Consider the following 27,617-nt stretch of genomic DNA (forward strand, 5'->3'; position numbering starts at 1 on the left):
CCATCCTAAAGGAACAAGACAACATTCCCCCTTTTTTTAAAGATACGTTCCCCACCTTCCAAAGAAGTAGAATTATTTGCAATATACGTTCATTTTTAGTTATCATTACACAAGGGTATAGGACTGGTCAATCAGTCTCGAAAAGCATAAGAGGTAATCTGCTTGTATACCCAGATCTTGGGTTGGTAACAAAAATAGAAAATACGGGACAATCTCAGCAGGTCTGACAGCATCTGTGGAGAGAAAAGGGAGCTGATGTTGAGAGTCTGGATGACTCTTTGTCAAAGCCTCGAAACATTAACTCCCTTTTCTCTCCACAGATGCTGTCAGACCTGCTGAGATTGTCCAGTATTTTCTGTTTTTGTTTCAGATTCCAGCACCTACAGTAATTTGCTTTCATCTTGTGTTGATAACTTTGTCTGTAAGTTTATCTAATTTCTCACAGTGATTTGTGGGACTGTCATTCTTGGAGGTTCCTGGTTGCATTTGGGATCTTGTCCTAAATGCAGTGGGATTGCACAACATTTAAGGAAATGGAATGGTTCTGATTTATCCTTCATTATGCCTCTTGTGTCTAATTACTTCTTAGGATCTTGGTACTGAACAAATCCTTGTCACCTCAACTGTTTGCCATGTACTTTGTGGGATTTTGGATCGAAACTTGTTATTCCAACTTCAGAGATGGCAACTCTACCTGCATTTGTATCGTGCATATTGGTCAACTTCACTTGCAGTTTTCAAAGTCGCTCTCTAGTTTCTGAGACAGTAGAATGGATAAGAGGTAAATTGGTCTGCCAAACAGGAGTTAGTCAGTATTGATGGTGTCGCCCTCGGGTGTAACGTTGTAATGCATAGATCTTGTTTGGACTGTCTACACTTGAGGACGGATTTCAACGTGTGAATTATTCATTCAACTATAATGAAGTTAAGACCTCGGCGAAGTGGTGTGAGCAATATTCCACATCACACACAGATCACAAAATGCCTGAGCAATAGAAATAGCTGAGAACAGGCACGAACAGACTCAAAAACAGCTTCTTCCCCGCTGTTACCAGACTCCTAAACGACCCTCTGGTGGACTGACCCAATCAACACTACACCCCTCTATGCTTCACCCAGTGCCAGTGTTTATGTAGTTACATTGTGTACTTTGTGTTGCCCTATTATGTATTTTCTATTATATTATATTTTATTTTCATGTACTTAATGATCTGTTGAGCTGCTCGCAGAAAAATATTTTTCACTGTACCTCGGTACACGTGACAATAAACAAATCCAATCCAATCCAATAAATTGCAGACCGTTTTCGGAAATGGTCTTTCTAGGCATGCCAAATAAAATGAAAATAGTACTAAAGGAGTATGTGCGACAGATGTGCTTGACGTATTGTGCAATTGCCGAATAATGTGTGGTCAATGATGATGAAGATGAAATCAGTGCGATGCACATGAAAGAGGGTGGAAGCAATTTTGGACTAAGGATGGGTATAAGGACTTCATGTGGAATCAATGGTTCTTTGTCGGCAGCTTCAATGCCACTGTTCATCACTGGCAAGTGCACCATCTCTCTTGCAAGTCTTCCTGTCCAATCTGTACCCAAGCTGAGTGATGAAATTGTAAAATATGATTTTACGATGATTTTGAATGATGACCTGCCTTGCCTTTAAAAATGACTTCCAGGCAGATGCCTAGCTCATCCCGAAAAGGCCAAAGTGGTCTCATGTGTCCATGGACATACAAATTGAAATCGGCCAAACTTTATTGGTGGCTTTCCAATCATGTAAAATCTTTCATTGATCATTCTGGTGAGGGCTGGTGTTTGCATTGCTCAAAATGTAGCAGATCAAGTTGGATAACATCTTCAATTCAATGTCGATCAAGACTGACCAGTAACCATGCTTGGCATCAAGCTTCAAGAATTTTGCACTGCAAATCTTGGATTGAATGCTTATAACATGGGTGCTTCATAAGGATTAAAATTTCAAAGCTACAGTTAAAGTTTGAATCGAGACATAACCTCTTTATTTATGATACATGATTGAGCTGCACCAATCTGTTGTGCTCGTGTACTTCTCTAATGATTCCATTTTTTTCTACTTTGTCTAGTTCAACCTATAATTTGGCCTGCGTGTGGATGCTGCATTATTTGGTGGATCAATTGATAGTCTTGCGTCCTCCTTTCGTCACAGGTCCCTGGACGCTTCCAATCTAGCCATGATATTCTGGATATTTCCATGGAAGATCATGAACTTAAGCAGAACCTTGGGCAGCAGGGTGTATAGGGTGCCAAGTACCGGGGCCCGGAGGTTTGGAGGGCCCGGGCTCAAGTGTTGTAAATTGAGTTTCTCATTGTCCAGGCTGAGCAGCCAGAGCTACAGGCATTAAAGGCCGGTTTTTAAAAAAAAAAACAGAATAGTGATATTTTTAACGGCGGTCTTTCATATCAGTCGCGGTGGCAGTTGTTGCGCTGTTGCTTCAGACCTTTGAACAGCTTCACAATTCAGAGTAATGTTTCTGTGAAAAGCCCCCGGAAACCACAAAGTTGTTCAAAGGTCAACAACAGCAGTTCCGTTTCACAGCTGCTGTCACAAGATCTCTTGATTGAAAATATGTTTGAAAAATGTTCAGAAATGAAATCCCTGTAAACATTTTAGAGCTGTTAAGAATAATGTATAATTTTTAAGTTGAATATATAAATTTGTGTGCTGAGTGAGATAAAAAAAGGGTTCCAGTTTAATTTTAAGTTTTGTTTGTGAACCTTGGTGCTGGGAAGTCTGAATGGACTCCTGACTAAAAAGGGCAGGTCTTTTGGATTTGTTCGTAGGTGCACATTTTTAATGAGGGTTTGCAACTCCTGAAGACAAAGAGATGGGTTAAAACTTTACTAATGCCGGAGAAAACTGTGCTGTTGCCAAAAAATAATGGTCAAGTAGCACAGAGACAGACAGAGAGAGAGAGAGAGACAGGAAAGAGTTTAGAGCTTTTGGAGTGTGAAGGCGGGATTTTCAGTTCTCCAAGAAAAAAAACACTACAGGCCTATTGGGGCAGTGGTTCACTGAATAGTCAGTTACAGAACCGGGTAAAAAGTGATCAGTTTAGCAGAGGTGATACTGGAAGACCAGGCATCACAGTCTGAGGACACAGGATAAACCATTTGGCACGGAGATGAGAAATTTCTTCACCCAGAGAGTGATGAGCCAGTGGAATTCACCACCACAGAAAGCAGTTGAGGCCAAAACATAGAACATAGAACAGTACAGCACAGAACAGGCCCTTCGGCCCTCAATGTTGTGCCGAGCCATGATCACCCTACTCAAACCCACATATCCACCCTATACCCGTAACCCAACCCCCCCCCCTTAACCTTACATTTATTAGGACACTACGGGCAATTTAGCATGGCCAATCCACCTAACCCGCACATCTTTGGACTGTGGTGAAAACATTGCATGTTTTCAAGAAAGAGTTAGATATAGCTCTTGGATCTAAAGGGATCAATGCTTCTAACACCCACAAACTAACACTTCATTATTAATTAACATTAAGAGCAGCAAATTTGGACTGGGAATTTTGTAGGGCACGTGTGTGGGGGATGGCACTGCCCATGGGTGTGGCTAATTTTACCCTCCAATTTGCAGTGAGCAGGTTTGGTGAGGCGAGCAAAAATATTGCAAGGAGTGCAAAGTCACATTTTACACCAGCGGTACCACACGATGTGATTGTCCCCTCCACCATCAATGACTGGGTGCATTTCATATTATTAGCTGGTCCATATGCCGGAATCGTTCTCTCCATCATAATTCCATCCATTGCGGTGTGATGGCAGAACAACGTGAAGTCTGACTGGTCTCCCAAGACGTGCACCTGGAAGCAGGCCTCACTGGGGAACTCAGGCGAATGCAGCGTTCGGGTGCATGGCGTGGAAGAAGGTCATGTTTGGGTATTGTCCTGGCACTACCCGGGCATCCCCATCGTCTTCTGGCACTGCCCAGCACTACACAGGCATCATCCAGGCAGTGCCGCAGTGTGCTGGAGGGTGCCTGGGCATGCCATTAAGTGCCAGAGGCTTCCAGGAGTAACTGGTTTGGTCGCTGTGTGTTTGGACTGCCTTTTAAAGACGGCACCCAATCCTCGTGCTTCTAGTTTGTTGGTGGGGTGGGCAAAACAGAGGCTTCTCCACCAGCGACACGTCATGGGACCTGATCCTTGAAGGTTTTTTTCTCCCCAAAGTGCTGCAATAAACGGCGGACAAAGCAGCCATTGCCTTCAGCGGCTTCAACGCTGCTTTTCCCACCCGCCATCAGCCGTTGCTGAATTCCCGGGAAATCTCACCCAATATCTCTTTGGCCTTCCTTCTGCTGAACCCCTCGCCCGGGTGATGCTGTTTTCACTTCCACTGTGTTTCCAGAGCTCCGCCCATGAAGATGAATTGGGGTGGGAATGCAGGACAGCGTAATTGCATCCTTGTTTCTTATTCCAACCTCTTTTTCAGCTCCCGATGCCATTAGCCATAATCGCAACAGTACCTGGATGATTTTTATGACTTGTGCTTTTTTTATAAAATAGTTTTATTCTCCTCCTTATTCACATTCATCATATTTACAACAACAAATGATTAACAAAAACAATAATTACAATGGCAATCCCCTAGACCTTGTGTTTTTGATCGCTATCAACCCTGCCCACACCCTGGCCACTTGCCTTCCCCAACTGAGCTAGTCTGCTCGACATGCAGTATAGCAGTGTTTTGGAGCCGAAAAGTCCTTTAAAATTGTCAGGGTGAGGGGAATTGACAAGAGAGAAAAGGAGAAGGCAGGTCTTGCGCCATTTTCTGCTTTTGCACTCTTTGATCCCAAAGGAGGGGTGAGGCCACCATTTCTGGAAGCACTGCAAGACCAGGTCAATGTTTGGAGCAGTAGGATCAAGCCCGAGCCATCCCAGAATCCCAAAAATCGATTTCATATTTGGTCCCCGTATACGGTATCTACCCATGGAATTGATGGGCTGTGTGCTGAAATCTCACAACTATTTGCTTACCAGCATTTTAATCGGAGCATTTTCTTGACACCATGTCTCCAAAGCTTTTCTTCACCGTCACCATGCTGCACTTTCACCATTCTCCAATGCTGCGACTTTGGTGCAGTCCGAGCAAGACATCAAGGATCATCTCATTCCGCTTGGCACTGTTCACAATGTTTGCACTGTTAATGTAAACCCATCTGTGACACTAATAAAGATTATTCTGTTTCCATCCTTACCATCATGAAGGAACCACCGCTGCACACCCTTATAATGACAGCCCTTGCTGTTTAATCATTCATGAGGGATTGGGTAAACACATTAAAGGCTCATTTATTTAACCTAGCCACATGGGAATAGTTTTACATGGTTGTAAAACTTGCAGCATTTGGAGGTGCGTCCCCTCTGCTGCTTACAGCAGTAATAAAATTAAAACTGGAGCACAATACACACATAATTTCCCTTCCACTGATGCACAGAGACATACTCACATCTTTACAATTACATTCAGTAGTGAATGGAGAGACATTTATTCCAATTAAATATTGGGAAGAGCAAAGTCATTCTATTTGAATGGCGAAGCAGGTCCTACGTGCCAAATATCCTCCTCCTGCTTCCATTTTCTATGCATGTTTCCATGTAAATGTCTCCTTGATGTCACAGGCAGGCAGTCACTCTCACCTCACTTCTCGCATTCAGTGCTTTTGTCCATGTTTGAACCAAGGCTGTAATGAGGTCAGGAGCTGTATGACCCTGGCAGAATCCAAACTGAGTGTCGGTGAGCAGGTTATTGCTGAGTAAATGCCGTTTGATATCACTGTTGATGACTCCTGCCATCACTTTGCTGATGGAGAGTAGACTGATGAGGCGGTAATTCACTGGATTGGATTTGTCCTCTACTCGTGTACAGGACACACCTGGACAATTTTCCAAATTGCTGGGTAGATCCCAGTGTTGTACCTGTAGTGGAACACATTGGCTAAGGGTGCAACAAGTTCGGGAGCACAAGTCTTCAATACCATTGCCGGATATTGTCAGAACCAATAGCCATTGCAGTATCTAGTGCCTTCAGGCATTTACTGATATCAGGTCGAATGAATCGGATTGGCTGAAGACTGGCATCTGTGATGCTGGAGACCTCCGGAGGAAATCAAGATGGATCATCCACTCACCAATTCTGCTGGAGATTGTTGCAAGTGCTTCAGCTTTGACTTTTGCACAGATGTGCTGGGATCCTCCATTATTGGGGCTATGTGTGGAGTCTTTATCTCCAGTGAGTTTTTAAATTATCCATTCCCATTCACGGCTGGATGTGGCACGGCTGCAGAGCTTACATCTGATGCGTTCGTTGTGGAATTGCTTAGCTCTGTCTATTACTTGCTGCTTATGCTGTTTGACACACTAGTCCTGTGTTGTAGCTTCACCAGATTGACACCTCATATTTAGGTACGCCTGGTGTAGCTCCTGGCATGCTCTCCTGCACTCTTCATTGAACCAGGGTTGATCCCCTGGCTTGGTGGTAATAGCAGAGTGGGAGATATGCCAGGTCATGAGATTGCAGATTGTGGCTGAGTACAATTCTGCTGCTGCTAACGGCCCACAGCTCCACATGGATGGCCAGTCTGGAGTTGCTAGATCTGATTAGAACATAGAACATAGAACAGTACAGCACAGAACAGGCCCTTCGGCCCTCAATGTTGTGCTGAGCCATGATCACCCTACTCAAACCCACGTATCCACCCTATACCCGTAACCCAACAACCCCCCCCCCTTAACCTTACTTTTATTAGGGCACTACGGGCAATTTATCATGGCCAATCCACCTAACCCGCACATCTTTGGACTGTGGGAGGAAACCGGAGCACCCGGAGGAAACCCACGCACACAGGGGGAGGACGTTCTATCTGTTCGAAGTCTATCCCGTTTAGCACGGTGGTAATGCCACACATGATGGAGGGTATCCTCAATGTGAAGATAAAACGTTGTCTCCACAAGGACTGTGTGGTGGTCACTTCTACCGATACTGTCATGGACAGATGCATCTGCACCCTTGCAGTGCTCAGTGCTCAGTCTAAGTGGTGTTCAACATGGAATAATAGAATCTCTAGCTGATGGTGGATGGTCCGTGGTAATCAGAAAGAGCTTTCTTTGCCCATGTTTAACCTGATGCCATGAGGCTTCATGGGGTCCAGAGTCAATGTTGAGGACTCCCAGAGCAACTCCCTCCTGACCATATACCGCTGTGCCACCACTGCTGGATCTGTACTGCCGGTGAGAAAGGACATACCCAGGAATGGTGATGTTGGTGACTGGTGTGATGATATGCTTGCAGATAATATTCCATATATGCAGCAGTGTGACCTCCCACTAGCAGGTGGTCATGTAAGTAGCAGTATGACCTCCCATCAGCAGGTGGCGCCAGATATAAGTCAGGGCAGATCCGGTGCTCCTCAAAAGGCTGTAAGACACACACGAAGACAGTTCTGCATAGGGATAGTCCGAGGGGATTCGAAAGAAACTCCATGATAACTTGCTCTGTACCTTACCAAGAGTGCACTGATAAAAATCCTGGTTTGGGCAAGTCACCAGCAGTTCTGTAGATTCCTTGCTGGACAATGAACACAACACCTTGGGCATTGTAAATGTCTGATTCTGTGAGTATGACTATGTCAGGCTGTTGCTCAACTAGTCTGTGATTCAGCTGTACCAACTTTGGCACAGGCCCCCAGATGTTAGTCAGGAGGACTTTGCAGGGTCGACAGGACTGAGTTTGCTGTCATTGTTTCCAGTGCCTGGTTCGAGGCCAGGTGGTCCATCAGGCTTCATTCTTTTTTGTGAGTGGCTTGCTCAGCCATTTCAGAGAGCAGTTCAGAGTCAATCACATTTGATTTGATTTATTGTCACATGTACTGAGGTACAGTGAAAAGTATTGTTCTGTGTGCCGTCCAGACATACATGATAAAATATAGGACATACATAAATATACAACGTAAATACGTAGGCACAGGCATCAGGTGAGCATACGGAATGTAGTACTCCTCAGTAGAGAAGATGTGAGAAGAGACCAGTTCAGTCCTTAAGAGGGTCATTCAGGCATCTGGTAACAATGGGAAAGAAGTTGTTTTTGAACCTGTTAGTGCATGTTCTCAGACTTTTGTATTTCCTGCCCGATGGAAGAAGTTGGAAAAGAGAATAGAATCGATTCGGCCTGCGTGTTATGCAGAGAAAGTACTGACTCTATTGTTCACCACACTGAAAGTGGGTGCCAGCTTGCACGTAAGTGGAAGAATGAGTCATGACAAATTGAAGGAACCTGGAAGATTTGCCTGTCTTGGAGCGAGAGGAAGAAATCTACAGTGTAAACCTCACAGCGGGAGATAGTTTTGAGATTAGACATTGCCTGACTGGGAAAATAAAAAGGAAGCCGCTCACTCGAAGTTGGGAGCACAGTGAACTGCATGCAATCAGAATTCTTTGGAGAGTGCACTGCATGATCAATAAAAAGGAACCTTTAGTTCAATGGTTTAAATTAACTACATAAAGAAAGTAGAGTTTAGTTAATAGTGTTAAGTCATCTGTTACAGTAAGTAGTTTAAAACTGGAACTCTTACTGTGATTTTCGTTTAAAGAGAAAGTCAAACTTTCAGTTATCAGTTTCCATTAAGATCATAACAATCTTCTGCATTGCAATGCATCAATTGACCACAAACATGCGCTACATTCATAGAATCATGGAAACACTACAGTGCGGAAGGTCATTCGGCCCATCGAGTCGACACCGACCCTCTGAGCAGCATACCTAAGCCTACCCCTGTAACCCAATAACCCCACCTAAACTTTAAGACACGAAGGGCCAATTTATCATGGCCAGTTCATCTAACTTGCACACCTTTGGACTGTGGGGGGGGGGGGGGGGGGGGGGGGGGGGGGAGGGGGGGGGGAGAACTGGATCACCCGAAGGAAACCCACACAGACACGGGTAAATGTACGAACACACAGTGACCCAAGGCTGGAATTCAACCCGAGTCCCTGACACTGCGAGGCAGCAGTGCTAACCACTGTCATCAGGATACAGCTGAAGTCCCACCTCCAACCTATATCTAGCAGCAGGAGGATAGATTCTACATTGCCTGTATTAACAAGCTACAATCTGTTATGTTCCCTCCTTCCACCTGTTGGACTGCGAGACAAGGGAAGTATTTTTCTTAGTTATGACTGTTAGTTGTAACATTTTTAGGAAGAATGCAAAGCATGGATATTGAGAGCAACGCTGAAGTTTTTGCTTAAAATGGGAAAACAGCAATATTGCTGGACACAAGAGTAATTGCTGTTTTGAACCATCTGAACCTGTGCTTGGGACTGGGACTTGCAGAACCAATGGAAACAAAATAACAGCTAATGCAATTTTTAAATGACATCCAAAAATAAACAAACTTTTGGCGATTTTTAGTCCCCATGGAGCTGACCTTAATAATCAGTGTAAGGACTATATATATACTCACAGAAACGCCTCCAACTGAAAACACCAATGAAACAATTGCAACAGGAACATAAGAAACCTAGGAGAAAAAGAAAGTGCGTTATTTCAGCCAAACAGGAATGCAAAAAGCTAATACTGCAGATGCTGCAAACCCAAAATAAAAATAGGAAATGCTTATGATCTTTCATCAGAACTGAAAAAACTTAAGAGGTGTAAGATATTTTAAGTAGGTAGGTAGCAGGAAAGAGTGCGGGTAGCAGGGAACACAAAAGGAAAGAATAAAAAAAGTGCAGCAAGCTCACTGTACTCTGCAATCCATTTAATTTGACTCGATCAAGTTCAAACCTATTGACTTAGTGGTAACTTTCTCTGACTGACACAAAAGATTGCCGACCTCACAAAAGGTTTCGGGACTCTGTCCACAAGGAAGGTTTATGGAGTATACTCACCTCGGAAACCTGACATCAACCTTCAGTTACTCCATTATGAGATATCATGATCCTTACCGACGGAACCACCAAACACTGGCCGGCATTCTCCGACCTGGTGCCGGCTTCCCCATTGTCCGGCGCCGTTTTTCGGGGCCTGCCCTGCAATCGGGGCCGACCCATCGGCGGGCGAGCTGGTTCCGTGGGGGCCTACTTTACTCCACGCTGGGCCCCTGTAGTGTTCCGGGGGCCGGCGCGGAGAAGGGAAACCCCGCGCATGCGTGGAAATACGCGGGCCGTTCTGCTCATGCGCGGGCCGTTCCGCGCAGGCTGGAGCTGCGGGGACCACTCTGGTGGCAACCTAGCCCCCTAGAAAGGGGAGAATTCCTCACTTTCGGAGCCATTGACACCAGAGTTATTGGCGCCGGTTTTCATGCTGGCGTGTGGACGTAGCCCCCATTATTAGAAAATCCGCCCACTATCTCAGCGAAAACTGGGGTTGAACAAGGAGGTTTCTCTGCACCAACTCTCCTCTTCGTTTTCCTTGCTGCAATACTACATCTCACTGCCAGCAACTTACCCACAGACATGGAGGTAATGTACTGAACAGATGGGAACCGTTCAACCTACACAGCCTTCAATCCAAAACCGCTCCAATCCTGAGGGACTGCCCAAGAGAAGAGAGCGTGACACCTTTTGTTGGCGAAGATAAAGAGAGAGAGATACATTTCATATAGCACCTTTCACTACCTTTGGACCTATACTTTTAGTTGCAGTACTGTTGCAACACATGAAACATGGCAGTCAATGAGCAAATATGCAAACAGCAACATGAAAATTACCATATAATAAGTATTGAGAATTAAGCCATAATACTGAGACTGTATCAATCTATCTCAAAGAGAACACTGCATTGTGGATTACATCTTACACAGCAGACTTAGCTCATTTTGAAGACAAACTGACAAGCTGCCAAACATAAAAAAAGGGAGAACAGCTCTTTGATTCTAGGTGTATACACACACACATTACTTCCCCCAAATAAAACAAGCCCAAAGTTTATAATCACCAAATGGAAATGGAAGCAATATTTTAAGGTTACTTTGGAATGTTGTATCTATGAAGGAGCTGTTACAAGATGTGAAGCAGAAGAGCTATTTGCCTGCTCCAGTGGTTCAGGACATGGGTTGAAAGAAAGGGAGTTCTCAAAAAACCCTTGCTTAACCCAACACTCAAACTACTGGCCCAGTCTTAGCTTTCCTTTCTCCTCTTCATATTCTTGAAAGCAACACCGAGCTCCTTTCCACTTCAGAGCCCAAAATACTCTAAGATATCTTGGTCATGTAACCTCGGCTGACACCAGATTAATACAAGAGGGACTTGCTGTCTCTCCTGATATGCAATAATGGTTATTAAGGTTCTCAATGAATCATCATCAGTGAATCAAACCTCAGAACTGACTTAGCTCATGTCTGATCTGGACAGTGTTATAACCTGCCTACTACTGGCTGGGGACTAATGGCCATCCCACAATCCTGAGTGAGTATGAGGTTTGCCAATGAGGTGGGGGGGGGGGGGGGGGGGGGGTGGAGAAATCATTAGCAGAGTCATCTGCATAAATCGAGCTGGCCAGTGTGGAACCAACCAGAGAGGAGTGAGCATTAAGGGAGTATTGCTGCTGTTGTATATATGTAATTGTAAATAAAGCTATTTCTTTTGATCCTATGAACTTGTGCTGGATTATTCGTAGCCCTTACAGAAGACAGTAAAACCTTCTGTTACAACCACATAGGTCAATTTGCCTGCCTTATTCGTTGAGCTATCTTTATCACCTATTTGTTACTATTTCACAGCGGTAACCATTACGATTGTTACTAAAATGGTTTGTGAGGTGTGAAACCTCACTGGCGACACATGTTTCACATTGTCAAAGTGATCATGAGCTGCATGGTTTATAGGTCATACACCATCCTAAGTGGGTGCAGCACGGCGGCAGAGTGGTTAGCACTGTTGCCTCACAGCACCAAGGACCCGGGTTTGATCCTGGCCCCGGGCCACTGTCCGTGTGGACTTTGCACATTCTCCCAGTGTCTGCGTGGGTCTCACCCCCACAACCCAAATAGATGGATTGGCCACGCTGTTTTGCCCCTAAATTAGAAAGAAAGAAAGAATTGGGTACTTGAAATTTATTTCTTTTAAAAACACCATCCCAAATGTCCTTCCAGATTCTGACATGTCAAAAATGAAAAACAAATCACCAGTACCAGAATATATTCCAAGAGTTAATGCTATTGCTCAACAATTTAAAATGAACAAAGTTAATGAAGTGTCACATATTTAATTTCTGTTTAGATATATTAAAACTGCTCATATCTTTTGATTCAAAGTTTGCATTTATGTAGTGCTTTTAATGGAGATAAATGTTACATGAATTCCACAGAGGTGCACTTTTATTAAAAAACCAAGCCGAAGAAAGAACTTTTAGGAGAGGTGGCCCAAAAAATTCATAAAAAGGACAAAGTGGAGAGGCAGTAAGGATGAGGGAGAAAATTCTAGAATCGCGTCTAAAAGTATAGAAACCAAAGTTGGGATAAACGTAAAGAAGGTCAGAGGAAGAGATGGAGAGAAAGGGGAAGGCAGTCGGAGGGTCTTGAGTTATGGAGTTGAAAGGCCACGGATAGCTTTAAACGCAAGGATGAGAATATTAAATTTGATGTGCTAAAGCACCAGGATCTTCAGTCTGAACTGGACTTATTGCTGGATAAGATGCAGGCAACAAAGCTTTCAATAAGCTAATGATTACAGAGGATGGGAGGCTGGTCAGGAGAGCAATGGATTAGTCAGGGTTGGAGGTAACAAAGGCATAGATTTAGATTTCACCAGCCATCGAGCTAATGCAATGTAATAGAAGTGGAATCACGTGATCTTTGTGATGTGGAGTACATAAACTCAGTTCAAGAAATAATAGGACACTAACGTTGCACACAGATGAATCAGGTCGAAACATTAGTCCGGGAGGTAAGAGAATTGGTGGTGAGAGCACAGAATTTGTGGCAGGGAATGAAGACAAATGGCATTCATTTTTCTATTATTTAACTGTTCATCACTTTCATCTGGATGTTGGACAAGCTGTCAGATAGAAGAGATATAGAGCTATGAGGAATACCATACAGAGTAGTTGTCAGGTAACATTCGCGCCACACGACTTCCGGTTGCGGCTATGACCAGCTAAGTCGCACATTTGGCAGCTCCTGCGACAAAGGTGTTTAAGGGCCGATTGGAGGGCCCCGACGGTACTGTAAAGACGAATCCCGGTGGGGGAAGGCTCCCTGAGGAGAGTGAGACCAACTTTATGGTCGGTACTCGGAGAGGGGCGACAAAAAAAGCGGCAGCAGCTCCCCAAAAAAAGCGGGGGAAGAGGACCAAAATGGCGGCCGGTGGTGCACTAGAAGATTGGAGAAAATGGGCGGAGGAGCAGCAGGCCGCTCTCCTCCGGTGTTTTACGGAGCTGAAAGTGGAACTCTTAGAGTCCATGAATGCGACGACCACAAGGCTGATGGGGGCCCAGGCGACCCAAGAGGCGTCGATAAGAGAGCTGCAGCAGGAGATGGCGGTGAGGGAGGAGGAAGCCACGGTCCTCGTGGGAAAGGTGGAGGTGCACGAGGCACTCCACCTGAAATGGCAGAGCCGCTTTGAGGAGCTGGACACGCGAATGAGGCGGAAGAACTTGAGGATCCTGGGCCTAGCAGAAGGCCTGGAGGGGCCTGATCTCCCGAAATATGTAGCGGAGATGTTGAGCTCCCTGATGGGAGAGGGGGCCGGTCCATCGCCCCTGGAGCTGGAAGAAGCATATCGGGTCATGGCTAGGCGGCCTAGGGCAAGCGAGCCCCCGAGGGCGGTGCTGGTGCGGTTCCAGCGTCTCTGCGATCGGGAGAAAGTGCTGAGGTGGGCCAAGAGGGAGAAAAGCAGCAAATGGGAGAATTCGACGGTGCGGATATATCAGGACTGGAGTGCGGAGGTGGCAAAGCGGCGGGCCCGGTTTAACCGAACGAAGGCGGTGCTGCACGCAAAAAGGATCAAGTTTGGAATGCTGCAGCCAGCGCGCTTGTGGGTCACCTACAAGGACCAGCACCATTACTTTGAGACCCCAGAGGAGGCATGGACTTTTGTTCGGGAGGAAAAGCTGGACCTGAACTAGAACTTGGGAACGCCGGCGGTCGAGGCCGCCCGAGTACCCTTGACTGATCAAGTGGCCCATGTCTTTCTTAGGCCAGGTCGGAACTTGGTTAAAGTTGATGGATCGTTTGGTTTCTTTGAAACTTGTGTTATGGGGGGTTTCTTTGTTCCTTTTTGTGTGTCTCTTCCCGTTGCCAACTTCCCTTAATTATTGTTGTTGTAGGGGGGGCTTTTTTACTGTTTTTTGATCTGTTCTTTAAGGGTTATGGTTACTGTTGGTTAAGTACGTTATTATTGGGTAGTTATTTAGTTATTTAGTTATGCAGGCATAGTTATGTATTTATGTATTTATTTGCGATTTGTTATTTATATTGTTATATTGTTAAGTTGGGGAGGCGGGACGGGGGGGGAGCAAGTGGGTTATGCGTGTTTTCTTTTTCTCTTTTTTCTTCCTCTCGTTTTAAGGGGGCTTTGTTATCGGTGTGGATGGGGACGGGGGTGGAATTGAAGATGGCGGGGTAGGGTGTGGCCGGGCGAAAGCGCGGGCTCTCCCCTGTTTCCCGCGCGCGGGACGGAGGAAGGGGGAGGAGAGAAGAGTGGGGTGTGGCCAGCAATGGCGGCTTTTCCCGCGCTGAAGCAGAGTCAGAGAGGGATGGCAAGGGGGGGGGGGGGGGGGGAGGCCCCTCCCCCCCCACATCGGGAGGAGTCGGAGTGTGGCAGGGGCAGCCAGGTCAGCGAAAACCAGCTGACTCTCGGGAGTACGATGGTGGATACACTGCGGCTAGGAGGGGTCCTAGCCGGGGGGGGGGGGGGGGGGGGGGGGGAGAGAAGGGGGGTTAGGGGGGGATACCGGGTTGCTGCTGGAAAGGCTGAGGACGGGAAGGGAAGAACGGGAGGAGAGAGGGGGGGGGGCCATCGCCATGGGGAACGGGTCAGAAGGGGAGGGTCGACCCGGGGCGAACAGGGGACAGAACATGGCTAATAGACAGGGGAAAGGGACGGGTCGCTCCGCGACCCGGTTGATTACTTGGAATGTGAGGGGGCTGAACGGATCCGGTCAAGAGATCAAGGGTTTTTTCACACCTAAAGGGACTGCAGGCGGATGTGGCAATGTTGCAGGAGACTCACTTGAGAGTAGTAGACCAGGTGCGCCTGAGAAGGGGGTGGGTGGGACAGGTGTTCCACTCAGGCTTGGACGCAAAGAACCGGGGGGTGGCGATTTTGGTGGGAAAGAGGGTGTCGTTCGTGGCGGCGCAGGTGGTAGCAGATAAGGAGGGTAGGTACGTGATGGTGAAGGGTAGGCTGCAGGGAGAGAATGTGGTGCTGGTAAATGTATATGCCCCGAATTGGGATGACGCGGGTTTTATGAGGCGCCTGTTGGGCCTCATTCCGGGTCTGGAGGCAGGAGGCCTGATCATGGGGGGGGACTTCAACACAGTGCTCGACCCTGGGCTGGACAGATCGAGTTCCAGGACGAATAGGAGGCCGGCAGCGGCGGAGGTGCTAAGGGGGTTCATGGAGCAGATGGGGGGGGGTAGACCCTTGGAGATTTGGCAGGCCAAGGGCGAGGGAGTATTCTTTTTTCTCCCACGTCCACAGGGTGTACTCCAGAATAGACTTTTTTGTACTGAGCAGGGGGCTGATTTCGAGAGTGCAGGACACGGAGTACACGGCCATTGCGATTTCGGACCATGCACCACACTGGGTAGAGGTAGAACTGGGGGAAGCACGGGACCAGCGCCCGCTGTGGCGCCTGGATGTGGGGCTGCTGGCGGACGATGAGGTGTGCGGAAGGGTCCGGAAGGGCATTGAGAGATATCTGGGCACGAACGACACGGGCGAGGTGAAGGTGGGGGTAGTATGGGAGGCCCTGAAAGCAGTGATCAGAGGAGAGCTGATCTCCATAAGGGCACACAGAGAAAGGAAGGAGAGGCAGGAGAGGGAGAGACTGGTGGGGGAACTTATAGAAGTGGACAGGAGATATGCGGAGACACCAGAGGAGGGGCTGTTGAGGGAGCGGCGCAGTTTACAGGCCCAGTTTGACCTACTGACCACTAGGAAGGCGGAGACGCAATGGAGAAGGGCACAGGGTGCGGTCTATGAGTACGGGGAAAAGGCGAGCAGGATGCTAGCACACCAGCTGCGCAAGCGAGATGCAGCCAGAGAGATTGGGGGAGTGAGAGAGAAGGGAGGGAACGTAGTGCAGAAGGGGCAAGAGGTGAACGGGGTCTTCAGGGATTTCTACAGGGAATTGTACCGGTCTGAGCGCCCAGGAGGAGGGGGGAATGGAGAACTTCCTCGATAGATTGAGGTTCCCAAAGGTCCAGGAGGAACGGGTGGAGGGGCTGGGGGCGCCGATAGAGCTGCAGGAACTAGTTAAAGGGATAGGCCAGATGCAGGCGGGGAAGGCGCCGGGGCCGGATGGGTTCCCGGTGGAATTTTATAAGAAGTATGTGGACTTGGTGGGTCCAGTGCTGGTGCGAGCCTTCAATGAGGCGCGAGAGGGGGGGGCTCTGCCCCCGACAATGTCACAGGCCCTGATCTCCTTGATCCTGAAGCGGGACAAAGACCCTGTACAGTGCGGGTCCTATAGGCCTATCTCCCTCTTGAATGTAGATACCAAACTGTTGGCAAAGGTCCTGGCAACCAGAATAGAGGATTGTGTGCCAGGGGTAATCCATGAGGACCAGACGGGTTTCGTAAAGGGACGACAACTTAATACAAATGTCCGGAGGCTGTTGAATGTAATTATGATGCCAGCAGTGGAGGGGGAGGCTGAGATAGTGGTAGCACTGGATGCGGAGAAGGCATTCGATAGGGTGGAGTGGGAATACCTGTGGGAGACGCTGGAACGGTTTGGGTTTGGGGAGGGATTTATCAAGTGGGTGAAGCTGCTGTATTCGGCCCCGATGGCGAGTGTGGTTACAAACGGGAGGAGGTCGGAGTATTTTGGGCTCCATCGAGGTACCAGGCAGGGATGCCCCCTATCCCCCTTACTATTTGCATTAGCGATCGAACCGTTGGCGATGGCACTGAGGGGTTCAGGGGGTTGGAGAGGACTGACAAGGGGAGGGGAGGAGCATCGGGTATCACTCTATGCGGATGATTTGTTGTTGTATGTGGCGGATCCGGAAGGGGGAATGCCGGAGGTAATGGAAATACTAGCGGAGTTTGGGGACTTTTCGGGATATAAATTAAATGTGGGTAAAAGTGAGGTCTTTGTGATACACCCGGGAGATCAGGGGGAGGGAATTGGGCGGCTCCCCTTTAGGAGAGCAGTAAAGAGCTTCAGGTACTTGGGGGTGCAGGTGGCAAGGAACTGGGGGACCCTCCACAAGCTGAACTTTTCAAGGCTGGTGGAGCAGATGGAGGAGGAGTTCAAGAGGTGGGACATGGTACCGCTGTCGCTAGCAGGGAGGGTGCAGTCAGTCAAAATGACGGTCCTCCCGAGGTTCTTGTTTCTGTTCCAGTGCTTGCCCATCTTCCTCCCCAGGGCCTTCTTCAAGAAGGTAACTAGCAGCATTATGGGCTATGTGTGGGCGCATGGCACCCCTAGAGTGAGAAGGATTTTCTTGGAACGGAGTAGGGACAGTGGAGGATTAGCGCTACCCAATCTTTCCGGATACTACTGGGCGGCGAACGCATCGATGGTGCGCAAGTGGGTGATGGAGGGGGAGGGGGCAGCTTGGAAACGTATGGAGAGGGCGTCCTGCGGCAATACAAGCCTGGGGGCGCTAGTAACGGCACCATGGCCGCTCCCCCCCACAAGGTATACCACGAGTCCGGTAGTGGCGGCCACCCTTAAAATCTGGGGGCAGTGGAGGCGACACAGGGGGGAAGTGGGGGGTCTGATGGCGGCGCCACTGAGAGGGAACCACAGATTTGTCCCGGGGAACACTGGCGGGGGATTCCAGAGCTGGCACAGGGCGGGCATCAGGCAACTGAGGGACATGTTCATAGAGGGGAGGTTTGCGAGCCTGGGAGAGCTGGAGGAGAAATTTGAGCTCCCCCCGGGGAACACGTTTAGATACCTGCAGGTGAAGGCATTTGCCAGACGACAGGTGGAAGGATTCCCCTTGCTTCCGATGGAGGGGCGAGTGATAGGGTGCTGTCAGGGGCCTGGGTCGGAGAAGGGAAGGTCTCGGACATCTACAAAATAATGCAGGAGGTGGAGGAGGTACCGATAGAGGAGCTGAAAGACAAGTGGGAAGCGGAGCTGGGAGAGCAGATAGAAGATGGGACATGGGCGGATGCCCTAGAGAGGGTCAATTCGTCGTCGTCGTGCGCAAGGTTGGGCCTCATCCAATTTAAGGTGCTGCACAGAGCCCATATGACGGGGACTAGGATGAGTCGGTTCTTCGGGGGGGAGGACAGGTGTGTTAGGTGTTCGGGAAGCCCTGCGAACCATGTACATATGTTCTGGATGTGTCCGGCACTGGAAGAGTTCTGGGAGGGGGTGGCGGGGACGGTATCGAGAGTGGTGGGAACCAGGGTCAAACCAGGGTGGGGGCTAGCGATTTTTGGGGTTGGGGTGGAGCCAGGAGTACAGGAGGCAAGAGAGGCCGGAATATTGGCCTTTGCGTCCTTGGTAGCTCGGAGAAGGATCTTGATTCAGTGGAGGGACACAAGGCCACCAAGCGTTAACACCTGGTTAAACGACATGGCAAGCTTCATCCAATTGGAAAGAATCAAATTCGCCCTGAGAGGGTCGGTACAGGGTTCTTCCGGCGGTGGCAGCCCTTCCTTGACCTTCTGGATCAGAGATAGGAACCGGAGGCCGAAACAGCAGCAACCCGGGGAGAAAAGGGGGGGGGGGGGGGAAGGGGGGGGGGGGGGGATAGCAACGAAGGGAGCACGTCAGCGGGGGGGTCGCGGGCAAGGACTGCCCGAGGCCATCGGCAGAAAGGGAAAAAACGGTTTGGTTGCTAGACTGATAGCGCGGGGCGGGGGGGGGGGGGGGGGGGTGCGCGCGCGGGGGAGGGCGTGGGGAGGTTTTTCCAGGGGGGACTTGTGGTGTTATAATTTAAAATGTAATAGGGGTAAATGTTTGTATCGAAAAATTTCAATAAAAATTATTTTTTAAAAAAAACATTCGCGCCACACAAGTGCCAGGCAATGACCATCTCCAACAAGAAAGAATCTAACCATCGTCCCATGACATTCAGTGGCATTAGCATCACTGAATCCTCCATAAGCAACATCCTGGGAGTTACCATTGACCAGAAACTGAACTGGACTAGCCATATAAATACTGCAGCAGATCAGAGATTGGGAATTCTGTGGAGAGCAACTCACACCCTGACTCAAAGCCTGTCCACCATCTGCAAGATGCAAGTCAGGAGTGTAACAGAATACTCTCCCACTTACCTGTGCAGCTCCAACACTCCAGAAATAAACAAACAGTCTGCTTCATCAGCAACCCATTCACCAACTTAAACATTCACTCCCTAAATCATTGACACAGTGGCAGCAGTGGGCACGATATACAAGCACTGCAGCAACTCCACAATGCCCCTTGAACCTCAATGTCTCCCTCTACCATAGAAACTCTACAGAGCAGCAGGAGGCCATTTGATCCATCGAGTCTGCACCGGTCCACCGAAAGAGCACCCTACCTCGGTCAAAACCCTACACTAACCCCGTAACCACACCTGGGACCAATTTAGCATAAGTCAATCCACCTAACCTGCAGATCTTTGGGCTGTGGGAGGAAACCGGAGAACCCAGAGGAAACCCACGCAGACACGAGGAGAAAGTGCAAACTCCACACGGTCACCCGAGGTCAGAACTGAACCTGGGGCCCTGGTGCAGTGCCAACCATCTGGAAGGTCTAAGCCAGAATGGACATAAAATACCACCAACGGAAATTTCCCCACAAATCAATAGTTGGACTAAAGCACCGTTCCATTACCGTTGCAGGATCAGAATCCTTTTCCTTCCTTACAGCACTGTGGGTGTACTTACACCAGATGGACTGCAGTGGTCCAAGACAGCAGCTCACTACCACCTTCTTAAAGGGCAATCAGATTTGGGCAACAAATGTTGGCCTTGGCCGTGACACCCACATCCTGGGAAGTAATTTTAAAAATAGTGTATTGATGGAAGCTGACCCCATTGTCTCCAGATGATGCTAATGTAGTTGAGGAGACTGGAAGCTGACCCCATTGTCTCCAGATGACGCTAATGTAGCTGAGGAGACTGGAAGCTGACCCCATTGTCTCCAGATGATGCTAATGTAGTTGAGGAGACTGGAAGCTGACCCCATTGTCTCCAGATGACGCTAATGTAGCTGAGGAGACTGGAAGCTGACCCCATTGTCTCCAGATGACGCTAATGTAGCTGAGGAGACTGGAAGCTGACCACATTGCCTCCAGATGATGCTAATGTAGTTGAGGAGACTGGAAGCTGACCACATTGTCTCCAGATGATGCTAATGTAGCTGAGGAGACTGGAAGCTGACCACATTGTCTCCAGATGACGCTAATGTAGCTGAGGAGAATGTTATAGAGGCAAATGCAAAATTATTCTGGCTGTGATAGTATAGGGAGTGAAACCAAACAACCGTCCCACGGAGGAAAACAACAGAAAACAGTTGTTGGAGGAAAGTAGTTGGACTAGTAGTCCAACCCTCAACAATTAATTATGCCCCTAAGCCAGGTAAACAGAGGAAATATGGAAACATAGGAATTACGAGCAAGAGTAGACCATTTGCCCCCTCAAGCCTGTTCCATCATTCAACTAGATCATGGCTGATTCTACCTCAAATGGTATTCTCCCCACACTATCCTGATATCATATGTTGTTTTTAATATCTAAAAATCTATTGGTCTCTGTCTTGAGAATCCAGTCAATGACACAGCCTGACAACTCTCTGGGTGTAGACAGTTCCAAAGATACACTACCTTCGGAGTAAAGAAATTCCTCCACATCTCAGTCAGAGAAGGTCAATCTCTTACTCTGAGACAGTGTCCCCAGGTTCTTGAGTGTCCCTTCCACCATGCACCCCACCCCTTCTAGAGTTCTATGAGAATTTTGTATACTTCAATGAGATAATCTTTCAATCTTCTAAATCTTAGATAATATTGGTCCAGTCTCCTCAATCTGTCCTCATAACAGTCTGGTGAACTTTCACAGCACTCCCTCTAAAGCAAGTATATCCTTCTTTAGATAAACAGACCAAAACTGAACACAATACAGTTTTGATTGGCCGAATGACCTCCTTCTGCACTGTAGGGATTTTATGATTCCAAATGTGGACTAACCAATGCTCTATACAATTGATGTGGAGATGCCGGCGTTGGACTGGGGTGAGCACAGTAAGAAGTCTTACAACACCAGGTTAAAGTCCAACAGGTTTGTTTCAAACACGAGCTTTCGGAGCACGGCTCCTCCTCCTGAAGAAGGAGCCGTGCTCCGAAAGCTCGTGTTTGAAACAAACCTGTTGGACTTTAACCTGGTGTTGTAAGACTTCTTACTATACAATTGAAGCAAGACATCTAGATTCCCGTACTCAAAACCGCTTCCAATAAAGGCCAACACACCATAGGTCTTCCTAATATTTTGCCGCACCTGCTTTCACTGACTTCTGGACAAGGACACCCTCTGGATATAACGCTTCCCAACTTCTCACCATTTTAGAAATACTCTACGTTTCTGTTTTTCCTACCAAAGTGGATAACATTTTTCCACGTTAAATTCCATTTGCCACGTTCTTGCCCACACACTTCAATCTGGCCTCAGACCTCACATTCCTACCTAGTTTTGTCATCAGCAAAGTTGTAAATATAACATCTGGTCACTACATCCAAATCATTGATTAGATTGTGAATAGCTGTATCCCAAGCACTGATTCTTGCAGTACACCACAAGCCACAGGCTGCTAACCTGAGAATGACTCATTTATTCCTACTCTCCGTTTTCTGTCCATTAACCAATTTTCAATCCATGGGCGCAATTTGACGGCCAGGCTCCACCCGACACAAGGTCATTGAATCTTGCCCTCACTGGGCATGATCCAGATCAGCGTATTTAAATGATCCATTAGGCACATTAAAATGTGTGTTCGCAGGATTCTCCTGGTGCCCAAGTCTTAACGGCCATCTCTGGGAGACCTCATCAGGGGGCATTTAGTACAGATTTCCACAAGCGTGGACCTATCATGATGGCACCTGGGGGGTCTCCCAAGGCAATAGAGACCCCGGGTAGTCGGGGACAGGGCAGGATGGCACCCTGGCATTCCCTCTGCCACTGCCAGCCTGGCAGAGCCACTTTGGCACCAGATTGGCAGGGGTACTGCCAGGGGGACAGCTTGGGATGGTCAATCAGGCCCAGGAGGGCCTTACCAGGTGGAGGGTGGTGTGGGGCTGCTCGCGGAGGTCTCCCCAAGGTTAGGGGAGGGGTTCAAAAACATTGGGGGGGGGGGGGGAAAAAGAGAAATGTGATCGGTGCAGCCTTCCAAAATGGTGCCCCGATCTGCTAGGAGCCTTTCTTGCTGCCGAGCTTAATGACTAAGTGCGGCCTTGGTGGAGAGAAACTCGCAGAGGCCAAAAGAAATGGCATATAGCCGGCACTATAGGCGCCGAGACACACCCCGCTAAACGAATCCAAAACTGGACACAGATTTTTTTTTTCCAAATTGCGCCCCATACCAGTATATTACCCCCAACCCCATGTGCTCCAATTTTGTTTATTAATCTTTTCTTAGGAACCATATTCAAAGTCTTCTGAAAATCTAAATACACCACATCCACTGGTTTCCCCTCATCTATTCTGCTAGTAACATCCTCAAAAATAAAACTCCCAACTGTTTTGTCAAACTTTTCTTTTCATAAATCCATGTGGACTTTGGCCAATCCTTTCATTATTTTCTAAATGCCCCACTATCGAATCCTTTAGAACTACCGATGTAAAGCTAACAGGTCTGTAAGATCTTGCTTTTCTCTCTCCTTTCTTAAATAGTGGAGTTACTTTTTCCATCTCCCAATGTACAAAACCTTTCCCAGGATCCCATTGAATTTTGGAAGGTGATCACCATGGTATCCACCATCTCTGCAGCCACCTCTTTCAACACTCCAGTTGGTAGATATCAGATTGAGGGATTTATCAACTTTCAGTCCCATTAGTTTCTCCAGTGCTGTTTTTTTTGTCACAACTAATCCTTTCAGTTGGTCCCTTGGTTCTCTAGTATTGATAAAATATTTGTGTATTTCTGAGAAAATATTTGTATCTTCTCCTTGAATTTGACACTTAAGTATTTATTTAGTTTCTCTCCCATTTCCTTATTCCCCATTACATATTTTCCTGAAGCAGGCCCATATTTGGCTTGCTAATCTTTTCCTTTTCCACAAAAATGGAAGAAGTTTTTCCAGTCCATAAAGAAAGCAGATTTTACCTAAATTCCACATGTACTACAGGTGGTAAACCTGGAAACACAAATCAGGATAAAAAGCAACTGGATTCTGAACAACTTTGATATATGAGAAACTTGCTGTCAGGGCTAGAACAACACATCAAAGGCAACTCCTATAAACTATACTCAAATTATTCGCCCACTAAATCAGTGTAACAACTGGATTCAAATATACACTTATGTTCTCACAGCAACTTGGGGAGGGTGTGTAATGAGTCCCACGAAAGAACTACTTACTAATAATGTCAAAACTCAAGGGTTGGTAGCTGCTTACAGATTAGGCAGAATACTCGCACAGAATAACGAAGGTATTATCTACGGTTGCAGAGAGAACCAATAACAGCATACTTGCCTCAATTTTTTTTTCTTAATTTACAGGATGTGGGCATTGCAGGAGAGATCAGTATTTATTGCTCATCCCTAGTTGCCATTCAGAAGGTGGTGGCAAGCTTCCTTCTTGAACTGCTGCAGTCCCTGAGGTGTAGGTACATCCACAGTGCTGTTAGGGAGGAAGTTCCAGGATTTTGACCCAGAAACAGTGAAGGAACGGCACTTTATTTCCAAGTCAGGATGGGGAGTGACTGGGTAGATGCTAGTGTTGCAGCTGTACTTGAGCAACTTGGTTCGGGACAAGTCATGCTCTGGAGTCTTCAGGACTATTGTCAGGATCCATTGGGTTTGCAGCATCCAGTGGCTTCAGCCATTTCTTGATATCATGTGGAGTGAATCGAATTGGGCAACGACTGACATCTGTGATGTTGTGGATCTCCGGAGAAAGCCAAGATGGATCATCCACTCGACATTTCTGGCTGAAGATTGTTACAAATGCTTCAGCCTTGCCTTTTGCACAAATGTGCTGGGCTCTTCCATTGTTGTGGATGGGGATATTTGTGGAGCCACCTCTTCCAGCGAGTTGTTTAATTGCCCACCACTATTCATGACTGGATGTGGCAGGATGCAGAGCTTACATCTGATCCGTTGATTGTGGAATTGAATAATGCTGTGTGTGTTTGGCATGCAAGTAATCCTACTTTGTAATTTCATCAGATTGACACCTAATTTTTCGGTATACCTGGTGTTGTTCTTGGCTCACACCCTCCTGCACCCTTCATTAAACCAGGGTTGATCCCCTGGCTTGGTGGTAGCAGTAGAGTGGGAGAGATGTCAGGCGATGAAGTTAGATTGTGGTCGAGTACATTCTGTTGCTGAAGACCCACAGCACCTCATGGATTCCCAGTTTTGAGCTTCTAGTTCTGTGCAAAGTCTATCCCATTGTGCACGATGGTAATTCCACACATGATGGAGGGTATCTTCAATGTCAAGACAGGACTTCGTCTCCACAAAGACTGTGCGGTGGTCACTCCAACCAACACTCTAATGGGCAGATATATATGTGGCAAGCTGATGGGGAGGATAGGGTCAAGTATGTTTTTCCCTCTTGTTGTTCCCTCACCACCTGCCGCAGTCTAGCTGCCATATCCTTTAGACCCAGCCAGCTCAGTCTGTGGTGGTACTACCGAGCTTGAGTAGTAATCAAGAAACCTAGGGTACTGCTCAGAGGATGGCAGATGGTGGAATTTAAAACTCAATAAAATATTTGGAATTACAAGTCTAATGATGACCAAGAAACCATTGTCATTTATGAATGTCCTTTGGGGAAGGAAATCTGGTCTGGCCTACATATGACTCCAGACACACAGCAACATGATGGACTCTTACATGCCCTCTGAAATGGCCTAGCAAGTCACTGTTGTATCCAACTATTACAAATAAAAAGGAATGAAACCCGAAGGACCATCCGGCACCTGCCCAGGCACTGTATATTCTCCTTACTAATGTCTGTGGGCTTGTACCAAAATTGGAAGAGCTGTCCCACAGACTAGTCAAGTAACAGTCTGATCTAATCATGTCCCACCAGCAGGACCAGATCCAGCAGAGGTGGCGGCGGCAGTGGGAACAGTTACCCTGGGAATCCTCAACATTGACACTGAACCACACGGTGTCTCATGGCACCAGATCAAACATGGACAAGGGAACCTCTTACTGATTGTCGTGTACCACCACCACCCCCCTCAGCTGGTGAATCAGTACTCCTCCATGTTTAACACCACTTGGAGGAAGCACCGGCAAGGGCGCAGACTGTACTCTGGGTGGGGGGCTAAAATGTCTATCACCAAGAGTGGCTCGGACCATCACAGACTGAGCTGGCTGGGTCCTAAAGGACATAACTGCTAGACTGCGGCAGGTGGTGAGCGAACAAGAGGGAAAAACATCCTTGACCTCATTCTCATCCTAACACTGTGCTACCACCTCTCCATAGAGTGCTATAAATGCTTATTCAAATAACCAAAGCTTGTTCATCTACAAGGCAAAAGCCAGGCATGTGATGGAATACTCTCCATTTGCCTGGACGAGTGCAGTCCAAACATCCAAGAAGCTCAACACTATCCAGGCCAAAGCTGCCTGCTTGATAGGCACCCCATCCGCCATAACTAACATATGCTCCATCCACCACTGACGTACAGTGGCAGCAATGTATTCTTAAGATGCATTGCAACAACTCACCCAGGCACCTTCAACAGAACCGTACAAACCCAGGGCCTCTATCATGTGGAAGGACAGGGGCAGCAGATGCATGGTAACACCACAAACTGCAAGTTCCCCTCCAAGTCACATGACATCCTGACATTGGAGCTATTTCATCATTCCTTCACCATCATTGGGTCAAAATCGAGGATTTCTCTTCCTAACAGCACTGAGGGTGTCCCTACACCACGTGGACACCGTGGTTCAAGAAGGAAACTCACCAGCACCTTGTCGAGGGCAATTAGGAATGAGAATTAAATCCTGGCCTAAGCTGCAATGTCTACATCCCATTGTGGAAGTGGATTTCATTTATCGTCTTGTTATAACCTTGCTGTCTGTATGTAATATTGACGTTCTGAAATATATCTGTGACCCTCAAGTAAAAGGATGTTAAAGGGTTAAGAGAATGAAATGAGAACAGAACTCTTATCTGTTAATGCAGAGACAGCGAAGATGAGTGTGTAAAACCTTGTCAACTGAGACAAGGGACATTGGAATGTGAAAGAGCTGACTCAGAAGCATGAGAGGGAAGGAGATAAGGAAGTTGGACCTGATGGACAGATAGGATAAGAAAAACCGTTAGCAGCAGCAGTTATGTCATAGTCACCACCCTTCCTTTAGGATAATAATTCCATATAAGTACATGTTCTGGATCCTTGCCAAATCATTGGTGTATCTAGGAATTTAAGGGGACCACCTCTAAGCTGTGATTGTATAAAGAGACAGTCCATACTTTGGGACTTTGGCACTTCTCGAAGGTGGTTCCCCGACTACTTAGAGATTTGTCCCGGCCGTGAATAAACGAATATTCGTTACTGACGTGTTCGAGTGTTTTACTTCTGGACTGACGGACGGCTATGTGAAAGCGCAATTCACACCATGAATTAAATAAAACAATCAACAATGTTGATCATAGCTACAGAAAACCATGGACTTGGAACAGAGGGAGTCACAAGTTCTCAATAGTCATATGAGGATATTACTTAAAGTGGCAGTTACAAAGAGGCAATTAAAAGTGCATTGCGCTTGTTCAATTTCATGTTTACAAAATGAAAGGGTCATGACTATGGTAATCCAGTGCCTCGTCAAAGGCATTCTTCAATTGGAACACCCTATTATCATCTATACTAAGATAGCTGACTTAGTACTCATTTTAGCCTATGATAAAAGAGCCACACAGATCTGATACAATAAATCACCACCAGTCAGTTCGCCCCCTCAAGGGGAAAGCAGCCTATAATCATCTTAGTCACCATCAGGTCATTTACCATACTGGGTCATCAAGGTCAACTTAAAAAAAAGGGACATCTCAACAATCCTAAATTGGGATGGGGGTTAGTAGTCAGGACTTTGATATTCCTACCTTTTTATCCGGAAGAGTTCCAATTCACTCCCCTTGGCATAAGACAGCACAATATGCTGAAGCAGCAGCACTGTGGTATTCTTTAGAAAAGGCAGACCCTATCCAAAGGGAAGACAGAGTGCACAGTCTCACTCTGCAGATACATAGAAACCTTACA

The 27,617-nt window shown here is 47.3% G+C and overlaps 1 protein-coding gene across 16 annotated transcripts in view; it reads right to left on the reverse strand.

Annotated features, from left to right (window-relative positions):
- The window catches only part of LOC119968866 (type 2 lactosamine alpha-2,3-sialyltransferase-like), a 198,039-nt gene that overhangs the window by 132,134 nt on the left and 38,288 nt on the right, over nucleotides 1–27,617 (reverse strand). For 14 of the 16 annotated variants that reach the window (XM_038801778.1, XM_038801776.1, XM_038801780.1 and 11 more), the window contains exon 2: nucleotides 9,521–9,577. Coding sequence is in view for 6 of the 16 variants with exons in the window: in XM_038801769.1 (XP_038657697.1) it covers nucleotides 9,521–9,577 (57 nt within the window). In the remaining 10 variants the exon portion in view is untranslated. Of the gene's footprint in view, nucleotides 1–5,036; nucleotides 5,183–9,520; nucleotides 9,578–27,617 lie in introns of all 16 variants that reach the window. The other 2 variants (XM_038801782.1, XM_038801779.1) reach the window with 1 other exon arrangement.

The sequence above is a fragment of the Scyliorhinus canicula genome, chromosome 7 (genome assembly GCF_902713615.1).
Source record: "Scyliorhinus canicula chromosome 7, sScyCan1.1, whole genome shotgun sequence".
In the NCBI taxonomy this organism is placed as follows: Eukaryota; Metazoa; Chordata; class Chondrichthyes; order Carcharhiniformes; family Scyliorhinidae; genus Scyliorhinus; species Scyliorhinus canicula.